This window comes from Hyla sarda, chromosome 5, assembly GCF_029499605.1.
Source record: "Hyla sarda isolate aHylSar1 chromosome 5, aHylSar1.hap1, whole genome shotgun sequence".
Taxonomy (NCBI): domain Eukaryota; kingdom Metazoa; phylum Chordata; class Amphibia; order Anura; family Hylidae; genus Hyla; species Hyla sarda.
The window spans coordinates 172,188,993-172,214,091 of NC_079193.1; the positions used below are offsets into that span (position 1 = coordinate 172,188,993).

Below are 25,099 nucleotides of genomic sequence, written 5' to 3' on the forward strand. Positions count from 1 at the left end.
TTTTACCCTGCTGTGTAATTTATCCTGAAAGTTCCTCAGCTATACTATTGCAGTAGACTGTGTAAGATTTCTCTCATTACCATTGTTATACGATCTCACCAGTAATTGTCTACTCTGCGAGTGTTGTAGTTGGAGATTTATTGCCACTTACTTGCGGTGGATGTTGTTTGTTCTCCCCTATTTGTTCAATAAAAAACTTTTGAATACGAAAAAAAAAAATTATGGGTGGGAGCCTATGGTGACTCTTAATCAAAAATAAATAAACCATAGCAGGGGAGACTAGTGAGTCCTATCCCTATACTCCCTGTTTGTCCCTATATGTGTATTGCACAATCCCTAGGCTCACCTATCCCTGGCTGTTTGATACGTAGCTGGGGCACTCGTCCTGATAAGGACGACCCCCGTACCACCGGAACCTGAACCTATACTGTTCAGTCCCTCACATGTATTCACACCCTATGGGAATAAAGTGCAACGTGCCTGGGCATAAAAGTGGAATGGTGCTTAAACATATACAGTCAAAGGTTAAGGTGTAAACAAGGTGCAAACAAGGTGCAATAAATGTGCAAAGTTAATAAGGTGCAATTTTGTCTAACTACATGACCTGAACTGCGTCTCCTACGTGGCGTTTCGCATCTTTTAGCTCATCAGGGAGACCCTTAGCAGGCAGTCGCATCCTTTTCAATGGCAGTGGCACTCTATTATTGACTTTGCGGTCTTTTTATATCATTATACCCCTCCTCTTACCTCCGCGTCATCCCCTATGATCTCATCGCATTTCCGGTCCAGGGTGCATCTCAAATGAGGTCCGCACCAGAACTGCAACAGGCGCGCTAGTTCGGAATAATCTCAACGGCCGTGACGCCACATCCGGTTTCGGTCAACCTGCGAAAATCACGGCCCCGGCCGGCGCGTGAGTATCTATGAGTGACGTACTGAGAGGGGAGGGTAATAGTAGCTATGGGGACGATCAGCGCGTCCCAGAGCAAGCCTTACATCTCCGTACCTCCTCCTATCTAAGTTTAGAATAACTGCGTCTGCGCAAATGTGCTCCTGGCAGGCTCTAGATCCTAATACACACTAGTACAATCACAGAGCGATGGGGATATTTATTGTTCTAAAATTTATTACACACTAGTCAGGTTAAAAGGGTACATATCAGCTTTTTCAGTCATCAGTTAGGGGTATATAATCATTTCTCTATGGATATGCGCATCATACAATATTAAATATTACTCATATATGTTGCTATTTTTTTTATTGAAACAATGCAACCTTATGTCCTTTATTGTACGTAGTGACCCTCTTACACATATCCTATTAGACCCCCTGCCTAAGGGTACCCTTTACACATGTACTAGTTCCTACATGAACCACACAATACTTATACATGTAGATTTAATGTATTTATATGAAACATGTGAAGCTTAAATGATTCATTTAGTCCTACCGGTGCCATGGAATTTAGCTTGTAAATCCATTCGCACTCAGTTTGTAGTAATCTTTGATCCCAATCCCCACCACGTGGGCTTTTTTGTATCAATCGTATGCCTCTGAATTTGACCTTTTTGGGATCCCCATTATGCATTTGATGCATGTATCTTGCTACTGATGTGTCCCTATTATTTAGTATGTCATTATAATGGTCACGTATACGGCGGCAAAATTCTCGGCGGGTTTTCCCTACATAATGCATGGGACATGGACACTGTGCCAGATAAATAACCCCTACCGATTTACAGTTTATGAAGTCCTTGATTACATATTCCTTACCATCAGCAGAGCATATAAACGTTTTGCCGGGTTTTACTGAGGAGCACACTAGACAGGACCCGCAGGTAAATGTCCCTTTGGGTTTCCGGTCGAGCCAGGTGCCATCACTCCTTGCTGGAGCTAGATGGCTGCGTACCACTAGATCTCTAATACTGGGACCCTTTCTGAACGTGAGCTGTGGTCTCTCACCTAAGACCTGTTTGATATCATCATCATCATCATCCAGCAATATGTCCCAGTATTTTTCAAGGATGGCTCTCACCTCCTTATGTTTGTTATCGAAGGTACCAATGACGTGAATTACCTCTTGTTCATTTTCAGTGACCTGTCTTTGAGTTAGTAGGTCTCTTCTCCTTTTGTTAATGGACCAGTCAAATGCAGATCTCAGTACATCATCGGGATAACCCCTACTCCTAAAGCGTCCCCGTAGATCCTGCGCCTGTTTGATAAAATTACCTGTGCTCGAGCAGTTCCTCCTAAGGTTGTGCACTTTCCCACCTTAGGAGGCCATTGGTGGAAGTGGGTTTCCTGTAAACGGATGTTTCAATATTGCAATCTTGTCCCTTACTGATTAAAACATCAAGGAAGGGGAGTCTACATGGATCCCACTCACAGGTAAAACGCAGATTAAGATAATTTTGATTAAGAACATTCACAAAGGTTAAAAACTCCTCTCCTGTACCCGACCAAAGAATAAAAACGTAATCAATATATCTCAGCCACATGGTGAGATGATTATGCCATGGGCTGAGTTCTTCCCCAAAGACCACTCTATCCTCCCACCAGCCCAGGAACAGTACAATCGATTTGGCCAGATGGTATGATACTAGAGGGAGGTATTAGAATCGTACCGCGTAAAGGCTCGTTCATTACAAAGTATATTATCCCCCAGTGATTTCACCACTAATACAGTCACCACTACCTGGCTATCTAGCAAGGGCAGCTATAAATGCAACCACACAAGATGTAGTATCTGTCGTTACATGAGCAATTCTACAGTTTTCACATCCTGTAGTACAGGTCAGCAATTTAATATACAAGGTTATATCAATTGCCAGACACATCATGTGGTTTACTGTATCACGTGCGAAGAGTGCAGAATACAGTACATTGGATGTACTAGCAGAAAATTGAAAAATAGAATTCAAGAGCATTTGTATATTCCAACTGTTAATACCCACACTTCCAAAAATATGTCTGGCATTACTAAACATATAGTGGAGAAACATTCAGGTATAATCCCAAATATCAAAATCAGCGGCATAGAAAAAGTTCGTCCTCCTAGGAGAGGAGGAGACTGGAGTAAGACAGTGTTCAGACGGGAGGCATTTTGGATCCTGTCCATGGATACACGCTTCCCGTCTGGTTTAAATTATAGGAATGATTTATTTTATATTTATTAAACGCTTCATATATGCTTGTGTAACAACTTTTTATAGTTTATGTAACATTCTTATATTTTTTATATAGAATCCCCCTACAGGCTAAGGTATTATATATAGTCTATGTGAATGCATGGCAGGTTGAGCGTTAATAGAAATGTCTTGCTCACCTGCTTAATGAATATGTCGTCATCGGTCTCCTCCCTCTTTTGTATGATAACCATGTGATTTGTTCAGGATACACGCTGGTATATAAGACTACCTAAAAGTATTAGTAGTTACCATGATTAAGACTTGCTAGCAGGTCGAAACACGTTGCTGCGTTTTCCCTTGTGTTTTATCATATTTTCCCTTTTTGTACCACTGGATTTTAACATGTTTGAATAAAGCTTCATCTTTTAACTGGACTGGGAGCTGGATCACCTTCCTTCTTTGATTACTGTTGCACCTGGAGACACGGCTCCTGAGATTGATCCGACTGCTTCCACGAGGAGAGATGTGCTGGCGTCTACCCTGAATGGACATACTGGTGAGCTGATCTATAGCCCCCCTTTTTTCTTTGCTTGAATATAGTAACAGCTTGTAAGGTTGAAAAAAAGATGAGGCCGTCGAGTTCAACCTAGAGACTCAATATTAGGCAGTGGTATTAAAGGGGTACTCTGGTGAAAAACTTTTTTTTTTAATCAACTGGTGCCAGAAAGTTAAAACAGATTTGTAAATGAATCCTTCCTGTACTTATTAGCTGCTGAATACTACAGTGGAAATTATTTTCCGTTTGAAACACAGAGCTATCTGCTGACATCATGAGCACAGTGCTCTCTGCTGATATCTCTGTCCATTTTAGGAAGTGTCCAGAGTAAAAGGAAATCCCCATAGCAAACATATGCTGTTCTGGACAGTTCCTAAAATGGACAGAGATGTCAGCAGAGAGCACTGTGCTCATGATGTCAGCAGACAGCTCTGTGGTTCAAAAAGAAAATAATTTCCGCTGTAGTATTCAGCAGCTAATAAGTACAGGAAGGATTAAGATTTTTTAATAGAAGAAATTTACAAATCTGTTTAACTTTCTGGCACCAGTTGATAAAAAAAAAATAAATAAATAAAAATAAAGTTTTTCACCGGAGTACCCCTTTAACCCCTTAACTAGAGATGAGCGAACTTACAGTAAATTCGGTTCGTCACGAACTTCTCGGCTCGGCAGTTGATGTCTTTTCCTGCATAAATTAGTTCAGCTTTCAGGTGCTCCGGTGGGCTGGAAAAGGTGGATACAGTCCTAGGAGACTCTTTACGCAGGAAATTACATCAACTGCCGAGCCGAAAAGTTCGTGACGAATCGAATTTACTGTAAGTTCATCTCTACCCATAACGACCACGGACGTAAATGTACGTAATGGTTTGGCGGGAATTCCCGCACCAGGACGTACATTTACGTCCTGTGTATGACCGTGAGCATCGGAAGGGTGCTCGCATCATACACGGCAGGTTCCGGCAGCTAGAAGCAGCCAGGGACCCGCCCGTAATGGCCGACATCCGCAATCGCACGGATGTCCGCCATTAACCCCTCCGATGCCGTGATCAATACAGATCACGGCATCTGCGGCATTGCGGCACTTTGATTGGATGATCGGATCGTCCGCAGCGCTGCCGCGGCGATCCGATCATCCAGTATGACAGCCAGAGGTCCCCTTACCTAGCACTGGCCGTCTCCCGGGGTCTTCTGCTCTGGTCTGCGATCGAGCAGACCAGAGCAGAAGATCACCGATAATACTGATCAGTGCTGTGTCCTATGCATAGCACTGCACAGTATTAGCAATCAAAGGATTGCTATAGATAGTCCCCTATGGGGACATAAAAAGTGTAAAATAAAAAAATAAAATGTGAAAAATGTAAAAATAAAAAAGTAAAAAAAAGGGAAAAATCCCCTCCCCCAATAAAAATGAAAATTGTCTGTTTTTCCCATTTTACCCCCAAAAAGCGTAATATTTTTTTTAAAAAGAAACAAACATATTTGGTATCGCCGCGTGCGTAAATGTCCGAACTATCAAAATATAATGTTAATAATCCCGTACGGTGAATGGCGTAAACGTAAAAAATGTAAAAAGTCCAGAAATGCTGCTTTTTTGTCACATTTTATTAAAAAAAATAATAAAAAATGATCTAAAAGTTTTATATATGCAAATGTGGTATCTATAAAAAAAAGTACAGATGACGGCGCAAAAAATGAGCCCTCATACTGCCCTATGTACGGAAGAATGAAAAAGTTATAGGTGGTCAAAATAGGGCAATTTTAGATTAATGATTTTGTACAAAAAGTTTTAGATTTTTTTTAAGCGGTACAAAAATATAAAAGAATCTAGCCATGGGTATCATTTTAATCGTACTGACCCACAGAATAAAGAACACATGTCATTTTTACCGTAAAAAGTACAGTGTGAAAACAAAACCCTCCAAAATGTGCAAAATTTTGGTTTTCATTTAAATTTCCTCCCTAAAATGTTTTTATTTTTTGGGTTCGCCGTATATTTTATAAATTACAATTATATATATTATAAATTACAATTATATATATTATAAAGTACAATTGGTCATGCAAAAACAAGCCCGTATATGGGTCTTTAGATGGAACTATAAAAGAGTTATGGATTTTAGAAGGCGAGGAGGGAAAAAACGAAAACGCAAAAATAAAATTGGCCTGGTCCTTAAGGTGAAAATGGGCTTGGTCATTAAGGGGTTAATATTATGGCTCATGGGACACAATATTAGGCAGTGTTATTAATGTTATGTCTGTGAAAGACAATATTAGGTGTGGTATTAATGTTATGGCTAATGGAACACAATAATAGAGGGTGGTATTAATGTTATGGCTGATGAAACACAATATTAGGTATTGGTATTAATGCTATGGTTGATGAAACCTATTAGGTGGTGGTATTAGGCCCTTTTCACACTACAAAATTACTCCGTTTTGAAGATCCGTTAGACTTTCTGTCTGAAAATCGGTTGTAAAACGGCAGTAACAAAATCCTATACGGCCATTAGAAAATCCCATTATAGTCTATGGGATTTTTACATTATCCTTTTTAACCCATTATAGCCTGTTATTAATAACGGACATTATTTTGTGATGGAAGATAGTAACGGGAGAATCCCATAGACTATAATGGGATTTTCTAACGGCCGTATAGGATTTTGTAACTGCCGTTTTACAGCCAATTTTCAGACGGAACTTCGAACGGATCTTAATAAGGTTGAAAAAAGACCAGAATCCATAGAGTTCAACCTAGAGACACAATATTAGGCAGTGGTATTAATGTTATGGGTGATGAAACACAATATTAGGCGGTGGTATTCATGTTATGGCTGCTGCGACACAATATTAGAGGGTGGTATTAATGTTATGCAATCTATGATACTATAAATGATCTGTTAGATCCCACACTAAAATAATTCAAGACCCCTTATAGAGGTGTCTATATTCATTGATATAGCCCCTACATACAGAGCTATGTTGGAAAACTGTTTGTTTATACAGCTTGGTTTGGATATTTTTTATTTTTTTTCCTTACATTTTGAAAAAATACCTGGTTGCAATGTATATTATTGGGGGTAATATTTTCCTAAATCTTTGTCATGTATACAGTACCTAAAGCACTTATAGAGCAGTGTAAAATAACTAAGTTTTGAACTTTGAGAACATCATGGTTTACAAAGAAAGAAAACAAAACCCAGAATGCTTCAAAAGGGAAACATAGTAACAGTTTGTAAGGTTGAAAAAAGACAAGAGGCCGTCGAGTTCAACCTAGAGACACAATATTAGGCCGTGGTATTAATATTATAGCTGCTGGGACACAATATTAAGCAGTGTTATTAATTTTAAGGGTCATGGAACGCAATATTAGAAGGCAGTATTAATATTATGGCTGATGGGACATAATATTAGGCCGTGGTATTAATATTCTAGCTCATGAGACACAATATTAGGCCTTGGTATTAATGTTATCTCTGATGAGACACAATATTAGAGAGTGGTATTGATGGTATGGCTGATGAAACATTAGGCGGTGGTATTAATATTATGGCAGATGGGACACAATACGAGGCGTGGTATTAATGTTATGGCTGATGGGACACAATATTAGGAGGTATAAATACTTACATCTAACATATGCACATTATTCAATGTATTCTGTGATTAAAAAATCACCTTAAAAAATGTTAGCAGAATAGTTTCTATGTAAATATTTATCTACCATATACACATGGAAAGAATTTAGCTGTTAGACAGGAACCCATATAATTACATACAGCTATCGTTTATGCTTTTCATTCTGCTACAGCTCTATATTCCTGTAAATTGTATTTAACCTTACAAATGTACAAAAGAAAACATCTTATTCTATGCAGCTATGCTGGCTCTGCTAGAAAAGGGGGCGTGGCACCAGTCACTTTTAATTACCGTGGGCGGTTTGATGAAAGTTATCCCCTCCCCTCACTACTGCAGCCAAATGGAATATGAATGCAAAAGCGGTCATCTAGTTAATAACATTTATATGTATTTTAATTCCCCTTGTTAACATGTTTTAATAAAGTAATCACCATCAATTTCATGTTCTGCTTCTTTTGGCAACTTCCAGAGGCCTATTACTGCAAAACCCATCCTCAAGTGATGGAGCCCATGTGATCTTCCTGCTTGCTATGGGGCTTGGTTAGCTGCAGCATCTTTTTCTTACCCAGGACGTCCTCTAAACATGGTGCAGAACAACAAATAGGAGTCGTCCAGCAGTCAGACCTGGGCCGCACTGACTGCTGGTATTTGTAGTATCTGGATGGAAAGTGCAATGTTATACAGCAGAGGCACCTAAATGGGCTTTGGAGGCACGGCATGGCATATACTGCGAAAACCCCTTTAAAAAAAATACCTGTCACCAAATAAACGGTTCTAAACTAACTCAGGCTATGTTTCCTAACTACTCCTAACACCCCTTAAAAAATCATTTCCAAGCTTTAAAAATCTCTGTATCGTGTCCAGGAAACTAATCACCACCATACAGCGCTATCTGTCTGACACACACCTCTTTTCTCCTGACGGACCACTGACACCGCTCTTGGGTAACCCATGCTTCCCCCCGAGACTATCTTGCTCCTCCTTCCTAGGGATATCTGACCCTCCGGCATTGCCGTTACGTAATTTTCTGGAAGGTACTTTACTGCATTCCTACAACACTTTAGTCCCGGAACGTCTCCGCAACCCCTCGAGATACCTGCAATACATGCAACTGTCGCATTTTGTCAGGACAGAACAATTCCATTTCAACTTTGACAGACCGCTACTCCCCGTCGAAAAGCTCTGCACCTCCCCGTCCCCAAAGGCAATATCCCTGATTTATGGTTTACTCCTGGAGGAAGCATTCCAGCAACCCCCAACATATATTGCAGCTTGGGAGGCAGAGTTTCAGATCTCTATAGCCCCCTCTAATTGGTCCAGAGCATTTACCATGTGCCATAAGCTATCGATATCCTGCAGAGCGCAGGAAACTAACTTTAAGCTCCTCTCCCGTTGGTACAGGGTTCCGGTGACATTTAATAAGATGTTCCCCTATGTGTCGGATCTCTGTTGACGCTGTGGGGGGGGGGGGGGGAGAGGGGTACGATGTCTCACATCTGGTGGTCCTGTCCATTGCTTCCCCCTTTTGGACTGTGGTAATTTCTCTTATTGAAACCATCTCTGGGGTGCGGTACCTGAATGACCCTAAAGTACTGCTCTTGACTATCCTCCCACTCTCTCGCAAGATCCCCTCCGCGGTTCTCTCCCACTTTCTATTGATGGCAGCTCGCACGGTTATTCCCAGATGCTGGAAATCTACCTGCCCACCGACGATCACCGACTGGTACACAGAGATACTCTTTCTCTGTCGTATGGAGGAACTGATGGCTGACTCCTCGGGTCGAATAGAACGATTCGGAGTGGTTTGATGGCCCTGGTTGGCCTTCATGGAAACCCCCCTCTACAGGGTACATTAGGTCCCTCCCGAGACTCTTCCCCCCCCCCCCAGTAGTGGACCTTGGATAGATTTGCTCTTTTCAGGATCCGGGAATGCTGGGTGAGGGAGACTGTGACATCTATGGTGACTGGGAGTACACAGGTCAGTGGTTCCCTTGCTTCCCCCCCCCCCCCTTCCCCACCTCCTCTTCTTCTTTCCCTTCCACCCCCCCCCCCTCTTCACCTATGTTCCCCTTCCTACCCCCCTTTTTACCACTCTAGTTTTTCCTGAGCGCGCTTGTTTTTTCCACATTTTGTTTAGATATTTGCTCTTTATTGCGGTATATTTGGCTGACTATAGCTCCCTGAGCTGGACTCTGACCGCTCTCACAGATTGTGCCTTACTATGCGCTCCTTATGAGATGTCGGGCAATTGCCCCGCCGCTCAGGCTTAACTATTATATTGTTATCCTTTGTTTCCGGATATGTTTATTGTTTATTCCTGTTTTTGTTTAATAAAAACTATCTGAATACGGAAAAAAAAAGGCTCTGTATCATACCTTTCTTCTTGCTCACATAGTGCAATCTCCCAGCAGGAGAAAGTGGGCGTGTTTCCCAGCAGGTATGACATCACTTCTGCCTGCTGGGGGACCACTTCTGCCCTCACATCGTTGCAGCGCTGTGATGACTAGAAGACCTCAGGCTCTGTGCATGTTTCAGTCTGTGTTGCTATCATGGAGGCTCTCCTGCAGCTGTCAGTCTGTGCAGCTTTCTGTGAGAATCTGTGAAGCTTTCACTTTCTGTGCAGCTGTCAATCAAGCTCAGTGCAGAGAAAAACTTCCTGAGTTTGGACTCCTGCCAGGCCGGGAGGAGACCAAACTCACTGTATTCATTGTGGCAGGGAACAGAACAGTGCCATCTAGTGGACGCTTTTTTCTATTACATTTTAAACATATTTATGTTGATGATTTTAACTCCTTAAGGACGCAGGGTTTTTCAGTTTTTGCACTTACATTTTTTCCTCCTTACCTCAAAATAACTAAATCATAACCCTTTCAATTTTCCACCTAAAAATCCATATTATGGCTTATTTTTTGCATCACCAATTCTACTTTGCAGGGACATTAATCATTTTACCCAAAAATTCACAGCGAAACGGAAAAAAAAATAATTGTGACAAAATCGAAGAAAAAACGCCTATTTTTATAGTTCGGACATTTACGCACGCGGCGATACCACATATGTTTATTTTTATTTACACTGTTTTATTTTTTTTATGGGAAAAGGGGGGGGATTCAAACTTTTATTAGGGATGAGGTTAAATTACCTTTATTAACACTTTTTTTTTACTATAACACTGCACACACTGATCTCCTATGCTGATCACTGGCATGTATTAACATGCCTGTGATTAGTGTTATCGGCGCTTGACTGCTCCTGCCTGGATCTCAGGCACGGAGCAGTCATTCGTCGATCGGACACCGAGGAGGCAGGTAAGGGCCCTCCCGGTGTCCTGTAAGCTGTTCGGGACGCCGCGATTTCACCGCGGCGGTCCCGAACAGCCCGACTGAGCAGCCAGGTCACTTTCACTTCAGACGCAGCGGTCAGCTTTGATTGCCGCGTCTGAAGGGTTAATACAGGGCATCACCCCGATCGGTGATGTCCTGTATTAGCCGCGGGTCCCGGCCGTTGATAGCCGCCGGGACCGACCAGATATGTCGCAGGGACCCCGCGTGACCCCGCGGCGTATCGCGGGAGACGGCGGAGGACCTAAATATACGTCCTTCGTCGTTAAAGGGTTAAAAGCAAGTGAATGGGAAAGTGTCTGCTAATTACACAGGGAACACTATATTAAAAGTTTTATTTGGTGACAGGTACTCTTTAATGATATCAACCACCACAAGAGACTGTTAAGGTGTTCTTACACAGTGTAGTTTTAAACCAAAAACTAGGTGTGGATCATAAGGAATTATATAAAGAGCAGATGCTATTTCTTTTTTTTTTTTTTCCTTTCTAAATCCATTTAACACCAGGAGCTGCTTAAGGGTATGGTCACATGGTGCGCATTTGCAGTATATTTCAATCTGCGTATGCGCCGACAGCTGTCACAAGAGTGAGCTCCTTGTCACAAGAGCTCTGTGTGGCCGCTTGTAGTGGTGGATTTCCCACTAAGAGCAGGCACTGTGTCTACAGCAGGAAATACGCCACTATGAACAGACACACAGAGCTAGCTACCTGTCCGCAGCAGGGAACCAACTCTTGTGACTGCCATGGGTGCATTCGCAGTGTGAAATACGCTGCGGATGTGCTCAGTGTGACCCGACCGTTAAGAAATATGAAAACAAAGGATAAGAAGCATCTGTTCTTCATATTACCTCATTCACACCTGGTTTTGCACAGTGAAAGGGCATCCTAAGGTTAAATTAGAATGACTATGGTATAGTTGTGCAGTGGTTGCTCTAGCTTGACAATAAAATACATCCAGTTTCACAAAAAATGTTCTTGATACCACATCTAGGATTGAGGAGACAACCAATTTACACTTTGACTTTCAACCAAACCATCCAGAGCCAAGCACTTTCCCAAAGCAGTATTTTCCAAGTGTATAAAAAGTATAATGGAAAGACCTTTGCACTTTTTTTGTGTTAGATTTTTTTTTTAAACTCTATGTAGAATATCTATTACAAACTCTGTACACAACCATGTTTAATAAACTATTTGTTCTATAAACTATAAATTTTATATTCATATTTGAGCATACTTGTGGTCTATAAGTTACATGAAAAGTACATACAGTTATAAGCATGAATAGTGTAATACCTTCTGCATGTTGATTCTCAGCTCTGATGTTCTTGTGCTCCCATTGGCAAACCGTAATTTGTCCAGATTTTCTACAGACTCCTCTCCAGCATTAGATTTAATAGGAGCCAATGCCTCTCCTAGAGAGAATGCAGATACCAATTATTAACAAATGCAAGAAAGATACAAATGTAGTAAAAATTATGTTATTTTACATTCTCCTAAAGTGGGTGGACCTGTCAGCAGGAAAAGAGTGTTGAAAAGAAGTACATTAACCCACTGACTTGCTGTGGCCTAAACATGCGAATACATCATCAACCTAAGATGCCTACTGACTTCAGAGCTGTCAGTCACCCTCACTAGGACTACTCATTATAGCTGCCGTCTGAAGGGGTGCTGAGTTCTGGCATCAGATGGAGAGTTACAGATAGTTGAGAAGTCAATCACATACATCACATAGGTGTTATTTTTACCGAAAAATGTACTGCGTAGAAACGGAAGCCCCCAAATTTACAAAATTGTGTTTTTTCTAAAATTTTGTCACACAATGATTTTTTTTTCCATTTCGCCGTAGATTTTTGGGTAAAATGACTGATGTAATTACAAAGTAGAATTGGTGGCACAAAAAATAAGCCATCATATGGATTTTTAGGTGCAACATTGAAAGCGTTATGATTTTTTTTAAGGTAAGGAGGAAAAAATGAAAGTGGAAAAACCCCTGGTCCGAGTGACCTATGGGACCCCACCAGAGTCTCCCCTATAAAAGCCCTGGAAGGAGTCTCTTCACTCTCTTTTTGCTGAGTTGCAGTGCAGTCAAGTCCAAGAGTGTATCTGGAGTCCATAGGAGGCCTCAAGTCAGTCCAGCAGCCACAATTCTACAAGTAAGCTACAACCACAGCATTGTCTGTCTCAAGTCAAGTCAGTCACAGTCATCTGTTGTCAAGTCATAGTGGCCTGATCTACTGCAAGTCCTCAAGGTCTCTGAAGTCGCTGGTCATCTCCATGGGCCTGGCTGAACTGTATAGATTGTACCATCTGTCACTCAGTAAAGCTACCGTTGTCTGTAACTTGGTGTCTGAGTCATTATTGCCCCCGTGCCTAGCCCAGGATCCAGCGGTATACCTTCGGGTAGTATTGAGGATAAACATCCCTGGCGTCACAAATACAAGTGGTTAATGCCATTTGCCCCTAGGGTAATTCCATCCGCCCTGCATCTCACACCCTCTACCACAAGAGTAGAAGTTACTTTTCGCTGCATAACGACCATCGGGTAAAAGGAACAGGTATGTTTATTGGACCATCATGGAACACATTTCGCTGAGCTCAGGCAGCTTCATGAAGAGTATAATATAATTTATATAATTACAAAAAGGCTTATATTGCACTGATGGAGAGGATTATTAAAATAAAAAAGTATATCTGGGCTTCCGGTTCCAGCGCGCGAATGAGCGGTCGCATGTAGAGGAGCTCCGTGCCCGCCTCTGCTATAAAGTCTGCCTCACCGCATCCAAACCGAGCGACACGAGAGGTACTGCTAGGCTTTCATGTCAGTGAGTGCCTGCACCATATGGAGAAGTTTCTCTGCCAACTTACCCACGCCTCGCAGCACATGGTGTCCCACAAGATGGTGGCAGCTGCCGAGACCCTCGCAGACCAGCATCCAGCCCCCCAGATCAGCATTCAGCGTGACGGGCCGGAAGAGATGGAGGACCAAGTGTCGCACTCCGTTAAGGGCAATGCAGGGGATATACTTTATACCGACATAGCTGCAGTGGTGGCCCATATCATCCTGCCTGAAATTAGGGCCTCAGTAGAGGTGGCGATATCCAGCACTATTCAGCAGCTGCAATGGGACATCTTGATTCACACATCACACCCAAATGAGCTGGAGCAGAGAGTGAGCTGTTTGGAAGACTAAATAGGTGCCAGCAATGCAGCAGTACATTCATTAGCTAGGTCTAATCTGACCCTTAAAGAGAAAGTAGAAGATTTAGAAAATCGCTCGAGGAGGAGCAATTTGCGCATTATAGGACTTCCTGAGTCCATTATGCCTAACCAGCTATCTTAACTTTGTGCCAGGGAACTACCAGAAGCCCTAGGGTTGCCTGGACCTTGTGTTGTTGAAAGAACCTATAGAATTGGCCCTCACTTGCACTTGTCTACCCAGTCACCTGGTGATGAACCTAAACCCCGCCAGGTTATATCAAGGAAAGGACGGATATCCGGCTCCCAATGAATGAATAAAAATCCAACTTTAATGAAAAATAGTTAAAAACATGCAGGTGGAAAAGTAATGAAAATAACAAAGGACAAATGCACAAACAAAACGCCGATACGTTTCGACTCTTTAACAAGTCTTAGTCATGGCACATACTACAGACACATTGCCCGGTATATATACACCGGTAACAACCACGTGACACGCCACCATAAAATGTATGCCCCTCTGTTGATGTCCCATATATGGGAGGAGAAAACGGAGATCAACTACCAACAGAATTACAGGTGAAGAACAAGAAAGGTAAATGTATATGGATATTCATATTTTCATATATCCCAGCATATAAGTATGAACAAATTCAGTAGTGTCCAACATCAAAACAAGTTATCAACATATGCAACAATTGGGTTTGAACCGGAGAAACCATATATTGTAATAAACTATAGGAAAAATAATTTCTATGGTTTAGACCGAAGGGATAGCAGCTCTCCATATTAAGTATCCAAAATGCTTCATGTTTAAACACTTCTTTGCTCCAATCCCCTCCTCTTCGGGGTGGCCTTTTCAATACCAGATACATTGCATGATGGTATGATACCTGAATGTACCTCCATAACATGCTTAGTTAACCCTGACAGTGATCTGGTTATACTTTTATCGGCATTAGGTAAATACATACCGTATGCTCCTGGACTCTGGTTTTCAGTTTTCTTATAGTGCAACCCACATATTGCAGATTGCACTCAAGAGGCAATTTATAAATGTTTTTATATTGAATTGTTGACCTGTTTAGGAAGAGAAAACTATATTGGAATTAGTCATATATTTACAGGTTCCACCCCTCGGACGGCCACATTTATAATTTCCCCTAGTTGACAGCCACGTATCACTTGTGTTCGAGCTATGAAATTAACTAGTTGATAACTGATTCTGTAATGTACGTGCTCTCCGTGAAAAAATCCTTATACCTTTATCCAGTACTTTACTCATGACCTCATCAGCTCTCAAAAGAGGTAAACATTGTTGAACTGTCTTGAGAAAGTAGTGGAAAAGGTCAGAATATATTGTTCATTTTGTTTTTTATCATCATTACAAACGGTAGTAGCCCTCTGGTTTAGAGTTCACAATGCCCTCAGCTCTTCCTATTAGATGTGACCAGTACCCCCTAACATGTAGACTTTTTCTGATGTCCCTACATGCTACCGCATAGGATGTATTATCAGAACATGCCCTTCTGGCACGAACAAATTCGCCTATTTGCAAATTTCTGACTACATGTTGGGGGTGACAGCTTTCAGCGTAAAGCAGACTATTCCCTGCGCATGACTTGCAATATAGTATTGCGCTGACACTAGTACTTTCCACACAACCCGATAAAGAGACATCCCAAAAATTTGTATAATTATCCTCAAGTCATTAGTATTAAGAAACAAAAGAAATCCTTGTGCCTGTATCAGAGTCCCCTTCCATACTAGGAAGAGGTCGTCTATATATTGCCCATACCAGCCAATCAGGTGGAAAAAAAGGATTGGCTGGTGAGAATAGAACGAGACCTCCTCCCTGTATGCCATATACAGATTCGCAAGAGAAGGGGAAAATTTGGACCCCATAGGACAACCAGTAATTTGGAAAAAATATACATCATCAAAAAACAGAAAGAAAATGTTTTGTAACAAAAAATGCAAAACTTGTAATATGTATTCTTTAAGATCATTATCATAGTTGCTGTATTTGTTTAGATGATGGGCTATAGCAGTGATGGCATGACTATGGGGAATACATGTATAAAGGGCTGTCACGTCACACGACATCCATTTTTGTCCATCTTTCCACTCCATTATTTTCATCGTTTGTAGTAAGGATTTGGTATCTTTAATAAACCCCATGGTTCTGGATACTAGCTGTTGTAAAAGGCTTTGAAGCCATGATCCGAGTCTCTCCAAAAGGGAGTCAATGCCTGCTACTATAGGGCCTTAAAGGGGGAGGAAAGAAATTCTTATGCAGCTTAGGGAGAATGTGGAAGACAGGACATTTTGGAAAAGGTGGCAGTAAGTATTCAGATTGCTTTTTAGTGAGGATCCCAAGGCTCACTCCATCTTGTAACAATTTTTGTAGACTTATTGTAATAGAATTAGTAGGATTACATCTCAATTTTCTATAGGTGTTACCATCTTCCAGCATATTTAGTACACATTTCTTATATAGGGATCTGTCCAAAATGGCCACCAAGCCACCTTTATCAGATTGACGAATTATGATTGACTGGTTCTCATTCAATTCTCTTATAGCCTCCCTTTGTTTTTTGCTTAAGTTATATTCTCCTCTAAGTGTGCTGGAGCTGAGTTGTTTCAGGTCCTTTTCAACCCGTTATTGAAACAAGTCTATGCTGTCACACCTCGAATGTATGGGGTAAAATGAGGGATTTTGTGTGGAAAAACTCTGATGTGTATTCTGAACAATATTTTGTTGTTCAGGTAGTTCCTGTAAATCAAGTGTTTGAACGGCCACTTGTTCTCTGAAATCACTAAACAGGGGCATATTGCTTATGCCACGTATATTGAGAACATTATCAGGAAAAAAAAAAGTGTCTTTTGATGGTGAGCAATCTCACAAATTTATTAAAGGAAATCTGTCATCAGAATCACCTGCACTAAACCTGTTACACAGGCTTGTAGTGCGGGTGATCCTGATTAAAACGCTCCTTACCTGGTTAAAAATGGTTCAGCGCTTCTTAAGATATCTATATTTTTAGTTTTCTGTTATTCCCTGGCTTGGGACTCAGTGGGAGGTGTTATCATCTGGGACTCGGCCACACATCATTCTAGCTGGGCGGAGCTGCCGCCCGGCTCATGAATATTTATGAACTTATCCTCCTGGTCTAATTCTTCTTTCTCGGTCTGTTTGTGAATAAATACACCCTCCGTCCCTCCCTTCCTCCCACCCCCGGCTTTTCACTTATGCAGCCCGTCTTCTTACTTGTATAGGGCCGCAGCTTGAGTGAAGCCGGGGGGAGAACGCCGCTTCCGGGTGTACGGAACGCGGCGCATGCGCGGCCCTCCACACCAGACCGAGAAAGAAGAATTAGACCAGGAGGATAAGTTCATGAATATTCATGAGCCAGGCGGCAGCTCCGCCCAGCTAGAATGACGTGTGGCCGAGTCCCAGATGATAACACCTCCCACTGAGTCCCAAGCCAGGGAATAACAGAAAACTAACAATATAGATATCTTAAGAAGCGCTGAACCATTTTTAACCAGGTAAGGAGCGTTTTAATCAGGATCACCCGCACTACAAGTCTGTGTAACAGGTTTAGTGCGGGTGATTCTGATGACAGATTTCCTTTAACATCTAGTATTGTACTATACAAATCAAAATTACAACTAGGCACAAAAGAAAGTCCTTTTTCCAGTATATCAATCTGTGGTTGAGTCAGAATTGTAGCAAATACATTTACAACTGATGTATTCTCTACGTGTATTTGTAATGTTGTTTCCGTTGTCTTGTACGTGTGGTTTTTATGTTTTCTCCCGGCTCTATGTTTCCTCTGTTTCCTTTTGGTGGTATTGCATTGTCCATATTCCCACTGTGCGGTTTCCCATTTTTTGACAGATTTTTCTCTTTGCTGCGGGGCTGATGTTCCTCCTTGATATTGTCATTCTCTGATGCATCTGTGCTATAATCAGTATTTTTATTCTCAGAGGAACTGAAGCTGACATTTTTCTTATAGGATAAATCTCCACGCGGATTATGTGGTATTTTAAGAATAGATTTCGGACCATACCGCTTCTTTGTTTGCCAGTCATAGACTGTATTATCTGTAGAGAAAAGAAAAGAAAGGACCGACGGACGGTGCCTCGTGTATTTACCCTCAATAGATCGGGTGGTGGGCAACCCCACGGGGCTTATAGATTGCCGCTCACCTTGAGATCTATGCAAAAAAGCATATCACCCACGATATAATCGGGGTACTGTAGTGCAAGTCGCTGCTATACCGATGGGTTGCAGGAGGAAACAAGTCGTCCTGGGAGTCAATATTAGAAGTAGAGCAGGAAAAAACCCTCAGGTTTGGCGCTGCAGACTCTTGTAGACAGATGAGGCGGATGCCAAAGGTAATAGGAAAGTCCTCAGCAGGACATTTTATAAAAAAAAACAATAAAATGGACAAGATTACGCGTTTCGGGAGGATCCCTCCCTTCCTCAGATCAGGATAAGGACAGTACAACAATAGCAGGTTTATATGGCCCAGTAATGGGTGCCAAAAACACATGGGAGGAGTAACAATCCAAACTTGAAAATCAAAGTACAGGAACAGAAACAGCACTTACATATAATATACAGTATGAATTATGCAATTGTATTGCTTCCTAATGTATATTCATACTGTATATTATATGTAAGTGCTGTTTCTGTTCCTGTACTTTGATTTTCAAGTTTGGATTGTTACTTCTCCCATGCGTTTTTGGCGGCCATTACTGGGCCATATAAACCTGCTATTGTTGTACTGTCCTTATCCTGATCTGATGAAGGGAGGGATCCTCCCGAAACACGTAATCTTGTCCTTTTTAGTGTTTTTTTTAATAAAATGTACTGCTGAGGACTTTCCTATTACCTTTGGCATCCGCCTCATCTGTCTACAAGAGTCTGCAGCACCATACCTGAGGGTTTTCTCCTGCTCTACTTCTAATATAGACTGTATTAGTAGTGTAATCTTTCAGATCACGATTAAATTTACTTTTCTTAATGTCCATTACTGTTTGTTCTAGTTTGGCTAAATATGCATTCATTTTATTTTGCATTGTTTCAAACTCTATAGTATTTTTGAATGGTTTCAATGAATTTATTATTTTGCCAATACTGATTTCCAGATCTGTCAGCTTTCTTATTTTTCGATAATTAGTGCCATCAGTTCCATTGAACTTTTTAGTAAGAATTTTATTCCACCTAATAGTGAAATCTTCATCATATATAACCGCAGATTTTTTCTTAATATGTAGCCCTCATGGGATCATCTGTTTTTCAATGTATTGACTTAAGGTGGTACCAGTATATACCGGGCAATGTGTCCGTAGTATGTGCCATCACTAAGACTTGTTAACAAGTCGAAACGCGTTGTCGTTTTGTTTGTGCTTTTATCCTTTGTTATTTTCATTATTTTCTACCTGCATGTTTTTAACTATTTTTCATTAAAGTTGGATTTTTATTCATTCATTGGGAGTCGGATATCCGTCCTTTCCTTGGAGTTACTGCACCTGGAGACCCGGCTCTAGTGATTTCCTTCGAGCTTCCTCACCTTGATTCATGCTGCTGCTGCCGAATACCCAAATCCACTCAGAAGGGGTGAGCTGGTTTATGTTCTACTCTATTCCATATCCCCGCCAGGTTATAGTCAAGTACCTGAACTATGACGACAAGGAGCTCATCTTACGCACCTTCAAAAAAGCCCAATCCCCACTGATTCTCAGGGGTCTGAAAGTTCTTCTTTTTGGTGACTACTCCGTGGAGGTGCTCATCCCTGGTACAGCAACAGATTCATTTTGTTGTTCAGTATCCGGCTAAGCTCAAGATCTTCTTCCCTAATGGCAACTCAGAGACATTCTCTTCTCCGGAGGGGGTTATGGCCCGAATGGCATCTCTACAACTGCAGGATGGTGGTTCACGACTAAATCAGAAGAGACGTCGCATGGAGAAAGTCCGCTCTGTACCTGCACCCCCGACTTGAACTTTTCCGGCCTTGAATTGAATTGATCAGTCTCAAGTTTCTTCTTTCTCTCTCAGGACTGAGTGTTTGTTCTGGGAGTTGAGGGGACAGTTGGTCCCATGTTGATGAATGCTGACAATTTTGCATTTGCGATTTGTTATCTATTATCTATTATGTGCTGTTTACTTTCCATATAGAAAGAGCTCATCTGTTATGACATATTTCTATTCTTTATGACGGATGTTGATTTGCTCTGTTAATTGGGAGCTTACTATATATGTTCTCTCCCTCTTATTCTGTAGTGGTCCCTATGGGGATTACTGAAGAGGTAACGGTTCTTTCCACAGTTTGGGAATAGGGGGAGGGTGTTATTGCACTTTCTTAGGGGGGGGCGAGGGGGATTATATTGATTTGGTTATAGCGTCGGTGGGTGGCGGGTGGGATTTCTTTGCTTTAGGGTAGCTAGGAGGAGGGGAGGTTTTAGTGCGCCTCCTGCAGTACGCAGAAGAAGTGAAGCCCAGGAAGGGCTCTAGCACTGTGTTTGTTTGTCAGGACGATGGAGTGTTTTACTATTGATGCTTGGTGCCTGACAGGCACTCCTTTGTGTGTTTGTTTCTTGTTGGTGTTGTGGTGTGTGTCTCTTCTCCCTCCTTCTTTCTTTCTTTTCTCCTACCCTCTGTGTCGGCCTCACCCAATTCTCTGCAGTAGACCCTGTCCACATGTCCAATACTCAGTTACTCCCAATATGAAATTAGTCACCTGGAATGTTAAGGCACTAAAGTCCCCGGCCAAACGCTGCATGATCTTGAAGCACCTCAAAAAACTTGAATATATTGGTCTCTTGCAAGGGACGCATTTGTCTGAACAAGATTTTCCTCGTATGAGGCAGATGTAGGTCGGAGAAGTCCTGGGGTCTTCTGAAGAGAATGGGAAAGTGGGGGTGTTAATGTTGTTCCATAGACGTCTCAAGTACGTCTTCTCCAGGAAGGAGATACTCAGGCGCGCTATTTTAGAGTTGTAATAGACACCCCAGCTGATTTATTATCAATTTATAACATATATGGTCCAAATGCTTCTAATCAGTCTTTCTTTTCTTCCTTTCTTCCCTTCTCACAGCGTCATAGTCGGGGGGGATCTGAACACAGTGGCGAAGACGGAGGAGGATAGGAGGCGCACTTTCATGGAGTTCCAGAGGGGAGCATACACTACAGCAGTGTTTCCCAAACGCGGTTCTCAAGCACCCCCAACAGGTCATGTTTTCTGGATTTCCTTAGTCTTTCACAGGTGATATAATTATGGTCAGGGAATCAGGCATCACCACAGTTATATCACCTGTGAAAGACTAAGGAAATCCAGAAAACATGACCTGTTGGGGGTGCTTGAGGACTGCGTTTGGAAAACACTGCACTACAGGATCTACTCATTTCCATGTCGCTGGTAGATGCCTGGAGGTATTTCCATCCCATGGGTAGAGCGTTCACTCATTTTTCACATGCAAAGCATGCTTGGTCAAGTATAGACTATTTAATGGTGTCCCAGGGGCTGCTAACCACGGTCGAGGAGGTAGAGATTTAGGACATGGTAGTGTCTGACCATGTCCCAATATGCATGTTACTATTGGATGTAACACACATAGATACAGATATATTATGGAGATTTCCAGGGTTTCTAGCCTCTGATGTAGATTTCATAGCTAGACTCAAGGGGTGGTGGATGGAATTTGCTACAACAAATGCTGAATCAGTGACTAGACCATCCTTGTACTGGGATACAGCAAAGGCAGTCATCAGGGGCAGCATAATGGCCTATGTGGCGGTCATAAAAAAAAGTGCAAAGCTGATCATGCGGCTGATCATTACACCACTTTTCTGAATTCCCCTACTCACTCTCATAAAAATCTTTGGGTAGCGGCCAAAACAGTCATGGGACATAATGCACATGGATCAACGTTCAGTAGATCTATCCGATTTGGGAACAAAGTGGGAAAATTACTGGCACGGCTAGAGCGCCGCCGCCGCAGACATGGGGAGTTTATCAGATCTTTGGTAGACAGGGAGGGCTGTGTTCACACTCATCCCAAGGCCGTCAATGCCACTCTCCAACAATTCTATTCAGCTCGCTAAGTGAAAAATGATACGCATGATCAGGGGGGCCTGCAGTTTTTGAGGGACTTACCTCTATCTAGCCTATCTTCGGAGGACAATGATGTTCTCAACTCCCCTATTAGTCAGGAGGAGGTGCTGAATTGTATTAAAGGTCTGAAGCCCGGTAAAGCCCCAGGCCCTGACAGCTTTGGGAGGGAGTTTTATAAGTCCTGTTACGCCGAGCGCTCCGGGTCCCCGTTCCTCCCCGGAGCGCTCGCCTCATCTTCGTTGTTGCAGCGCCCCGGTCAGATCCACTGACCGGGTGCGCTGCGGTCCCGCCTTCAGCCGGGATGCGATTCGCGATGCGGATAGCGCCCGCTCGCGATGCGCACCCCGGCCCCCGTACCTGACTCGCTCTCCCTCGGTCCTGTCCCGGCGCGCGCGGCCCCGCTCCCTAGGGCGCGCGCGCGCCGGGTCTCTGCGATTTAAAGGGCCAGTGCACCAATGATGGTGCCTGGCCCTATCTTCCCAATTAGCTTAATTGGCTCCCACCTGTGCACTTCCCTATATCACCTCACTTCCCCTGCACTCCCTTGCCGGATCTTGTTGCACTTGTGCCTAGTGAAAGCGTTTCCTTGTCTGTTCCTAGTCCGTGTTCCTGACCTCCTGCCGTTGCCCCTGACTACGATCCTTGCCGCCTGCCCCCGACCTTCTGCTACGTCCGACCTTGCTTCTGCCTACTCCCTTGTACCGCGCCTTTCTTCAGCATCTTCAGCAGCCAGAGAGGTGAGCCGTTGCTAGTGGATACGACCTGGTCACTACCGCCGCAGCAAGACCATCCCGCTTTGCGGCGGGCTCTGGTGAAAACCAGTAGTGGCTTAGAACCGGTCCACTAGCACGGTCCACGCCAATCCCTCTCTGGCACAGAGGATCCACTACCTGCCAGCCGGCATCGTGACAAGTCCCTAGCAGAGGAGATCACAAAGTCTCTGACTGATCTCTTCAATAGCATCCTAGGGGGAACCCCATCCTACCATCTAGCAATACCGCTTATATAAAGGTCCTATACAAAGCTGGTAAGCCTCCGGAGATCCCAGGTTCCTACAGACCCATTTCTTTAATTAACCAAGACCTCAAACTAATGGCAAAGATTATGGCTGATCGCCTTGCATTACTTTTGCCCCCCCTTTTGGGTACATACCAGACCAAATTTATTAAAGGCCGCTCGGGTGTTATTAACATTAGGTGTGTCTTGCCGGCTTTGGAGGCTACCAGCAGAAGGGGATACTGTCCAGACCCAGTCAGTCTTTTAGCTCTAGATGCCGAAAAGGTATTTGACAACGTCAGCTGGTTATGGCTGGACAGTGTTCTCGACAAATTCCGACTGGCAGGGTCATTCAGGACCTTTTTGTCTGCTTTATTTGCTGAGCCCCAGGGCTCGAATTTATACACCAGGTTTTTTGTCCGATAATGTTGTTTTGCAGAAGGGGACACGACAGGGGTGCACTCTCTCGCCCCTTTTTTTTTTAGCTCGTGACTGGCTCCTGGGAACTTTGTGGTTCTCCAATTCTCACCTACAAAAAGAGTTAGCGGACCCCTGGGACTAAAAAGCTCTGTTGGATGTGCCATATGGGTCTCTCCCTCCCTTGATCAAAACGAATGTCCTCCTGAAAGACACTATTGATGCGTGGAAGGCAACTAGAAAGCTTTATGGTTTACCGTACATTATATCGAGTTTTCTCCCTCTCTGGAACTCTCCATCCTTTCCTCAGGGCAGGGGCAATAATAGTTTTTTTTAAACCTGGAAGGCTAGGGGGATGGAATATGTAGATCAAGTGTATGCGGAGGGTGCTGAGAATTTAATGGATTGGGGGGCGCTACGGCACACATTTGACTTACCTCCGGGCCACTACCTACAACATATGCAGCTTAGATCTTATGTTACCAGACTTCCCAGAAGCCGTGATTACCTCTCTAAGGAGGCGGTGTTCCGGGCTTTCTTAGGCCCTGATGATAGTAGGCTCTCCATGTCTTCCACTTATTTGAACTTTAAACATGCTTCTTTACACTCATTGCAAGTATCTTTGTTTACGTCTTGGGGGGAGGAACTGATGCAGGACCAAAATTGCTTGCAGGATGGAAACAGGTTAGGCGGGCCATTCTGAATGAGATATAGAGAGAGAGGCGCATTTTCGCATACTACATAAGGCAACTTATGCGTTTAATCTATCGTTTAGGGATGCTCCTGCCCACTATCTTAGGAACTGTCCTTAATGTGCCTTAGTGCTAAAAAGTACTAAAAGGATTAAGATTTTTTAATAGAAGTAATTTACAAATCTGTTTCTGGCACCAGTTCATTTTTGTTTTTTCCTCCTCGCCTTCTAAAAATCATAACTATTTTATATTTCCATCCACAGACCCATATGAGGGCTTGTTTTTTGCGTCACCAATTGTACTTTGTAATGACATCACTTATTTTACCATAAAATGTACGGCACAACCAAATTAATTATGTGGGAAAATTAAAAAGAAAACTGCAATTTAGCAAATTTTGGAAGGTTTTGTTTTCATGCTGTACACTTTCCGATAAAAATGACATGTTTTCTTTATTCTGTGGGTCAATACGATTAAAATGATACCCATGTTATATGCTTTTCTATAATTGTACAGCTTAAAAAAAATCTAAAAAACTATTTTAACAAAATTTGCATTATTGAAATTGCCCAATTTTGACCACCTATAACTTTCTAATTTTTCAGTATATGGGGCGATATGAGGGCTAATTTTTTGCTCCATGATCTGTAATTTTTATCAGTACCACTTCTGCTTAGGTTTTACTTTATACATTTTTTTATAAATTTTTTGGGAATAAAATGTGACAAAAAAGCAGCAATTCTGGACTTTTACATTTTTTTTTTACATTTACGCCGTTCACCGTGCGGGATAATTAACAATATATTTTAATAGTTCAGACTTTTACACACACGGCGATACCAAATATGTGTATTAATTATTCGTTTTACGCTTTTTGGGTGGTAAAATGGGAAAAACTGACGTTTAACTTTTTTATTGGGGAGGGGATTTTTCATACTTTTAATAATTTAGTTACTTTTTTATTTTACATCTTTTTACTTTTTTTTTTTTTTCCCCACTTTTTAATAG

At 42.3% G+C, this 25,099-nt stretch overlaps 1 protein-coding gene across 1 annotated transcript in view; it reads right to left on the reverse strand.

Annotated features, from left to right (window-relative positions):
- Positions 1 to 25,099, reverse strand: part of LOC130273629 (succinate dehydrogenase [ubiquinone] flavoprotein subunit B, mitochondrial) — a 189,086-nt gene that overhangs the window by 81,531 nt on the left and 82,456 nt on the right. The window contains exon 11 of the mRNA XM_056520747.1: positions 11,956 to 12,074. Coding sequence (XP_056376722.1) covers positions 11,956 to 12,074 — 119 coding nt within the window. The remainder of the gene's footprint in view (positions 1 to 11,955; positions 12,075 to 25,099) is intronic.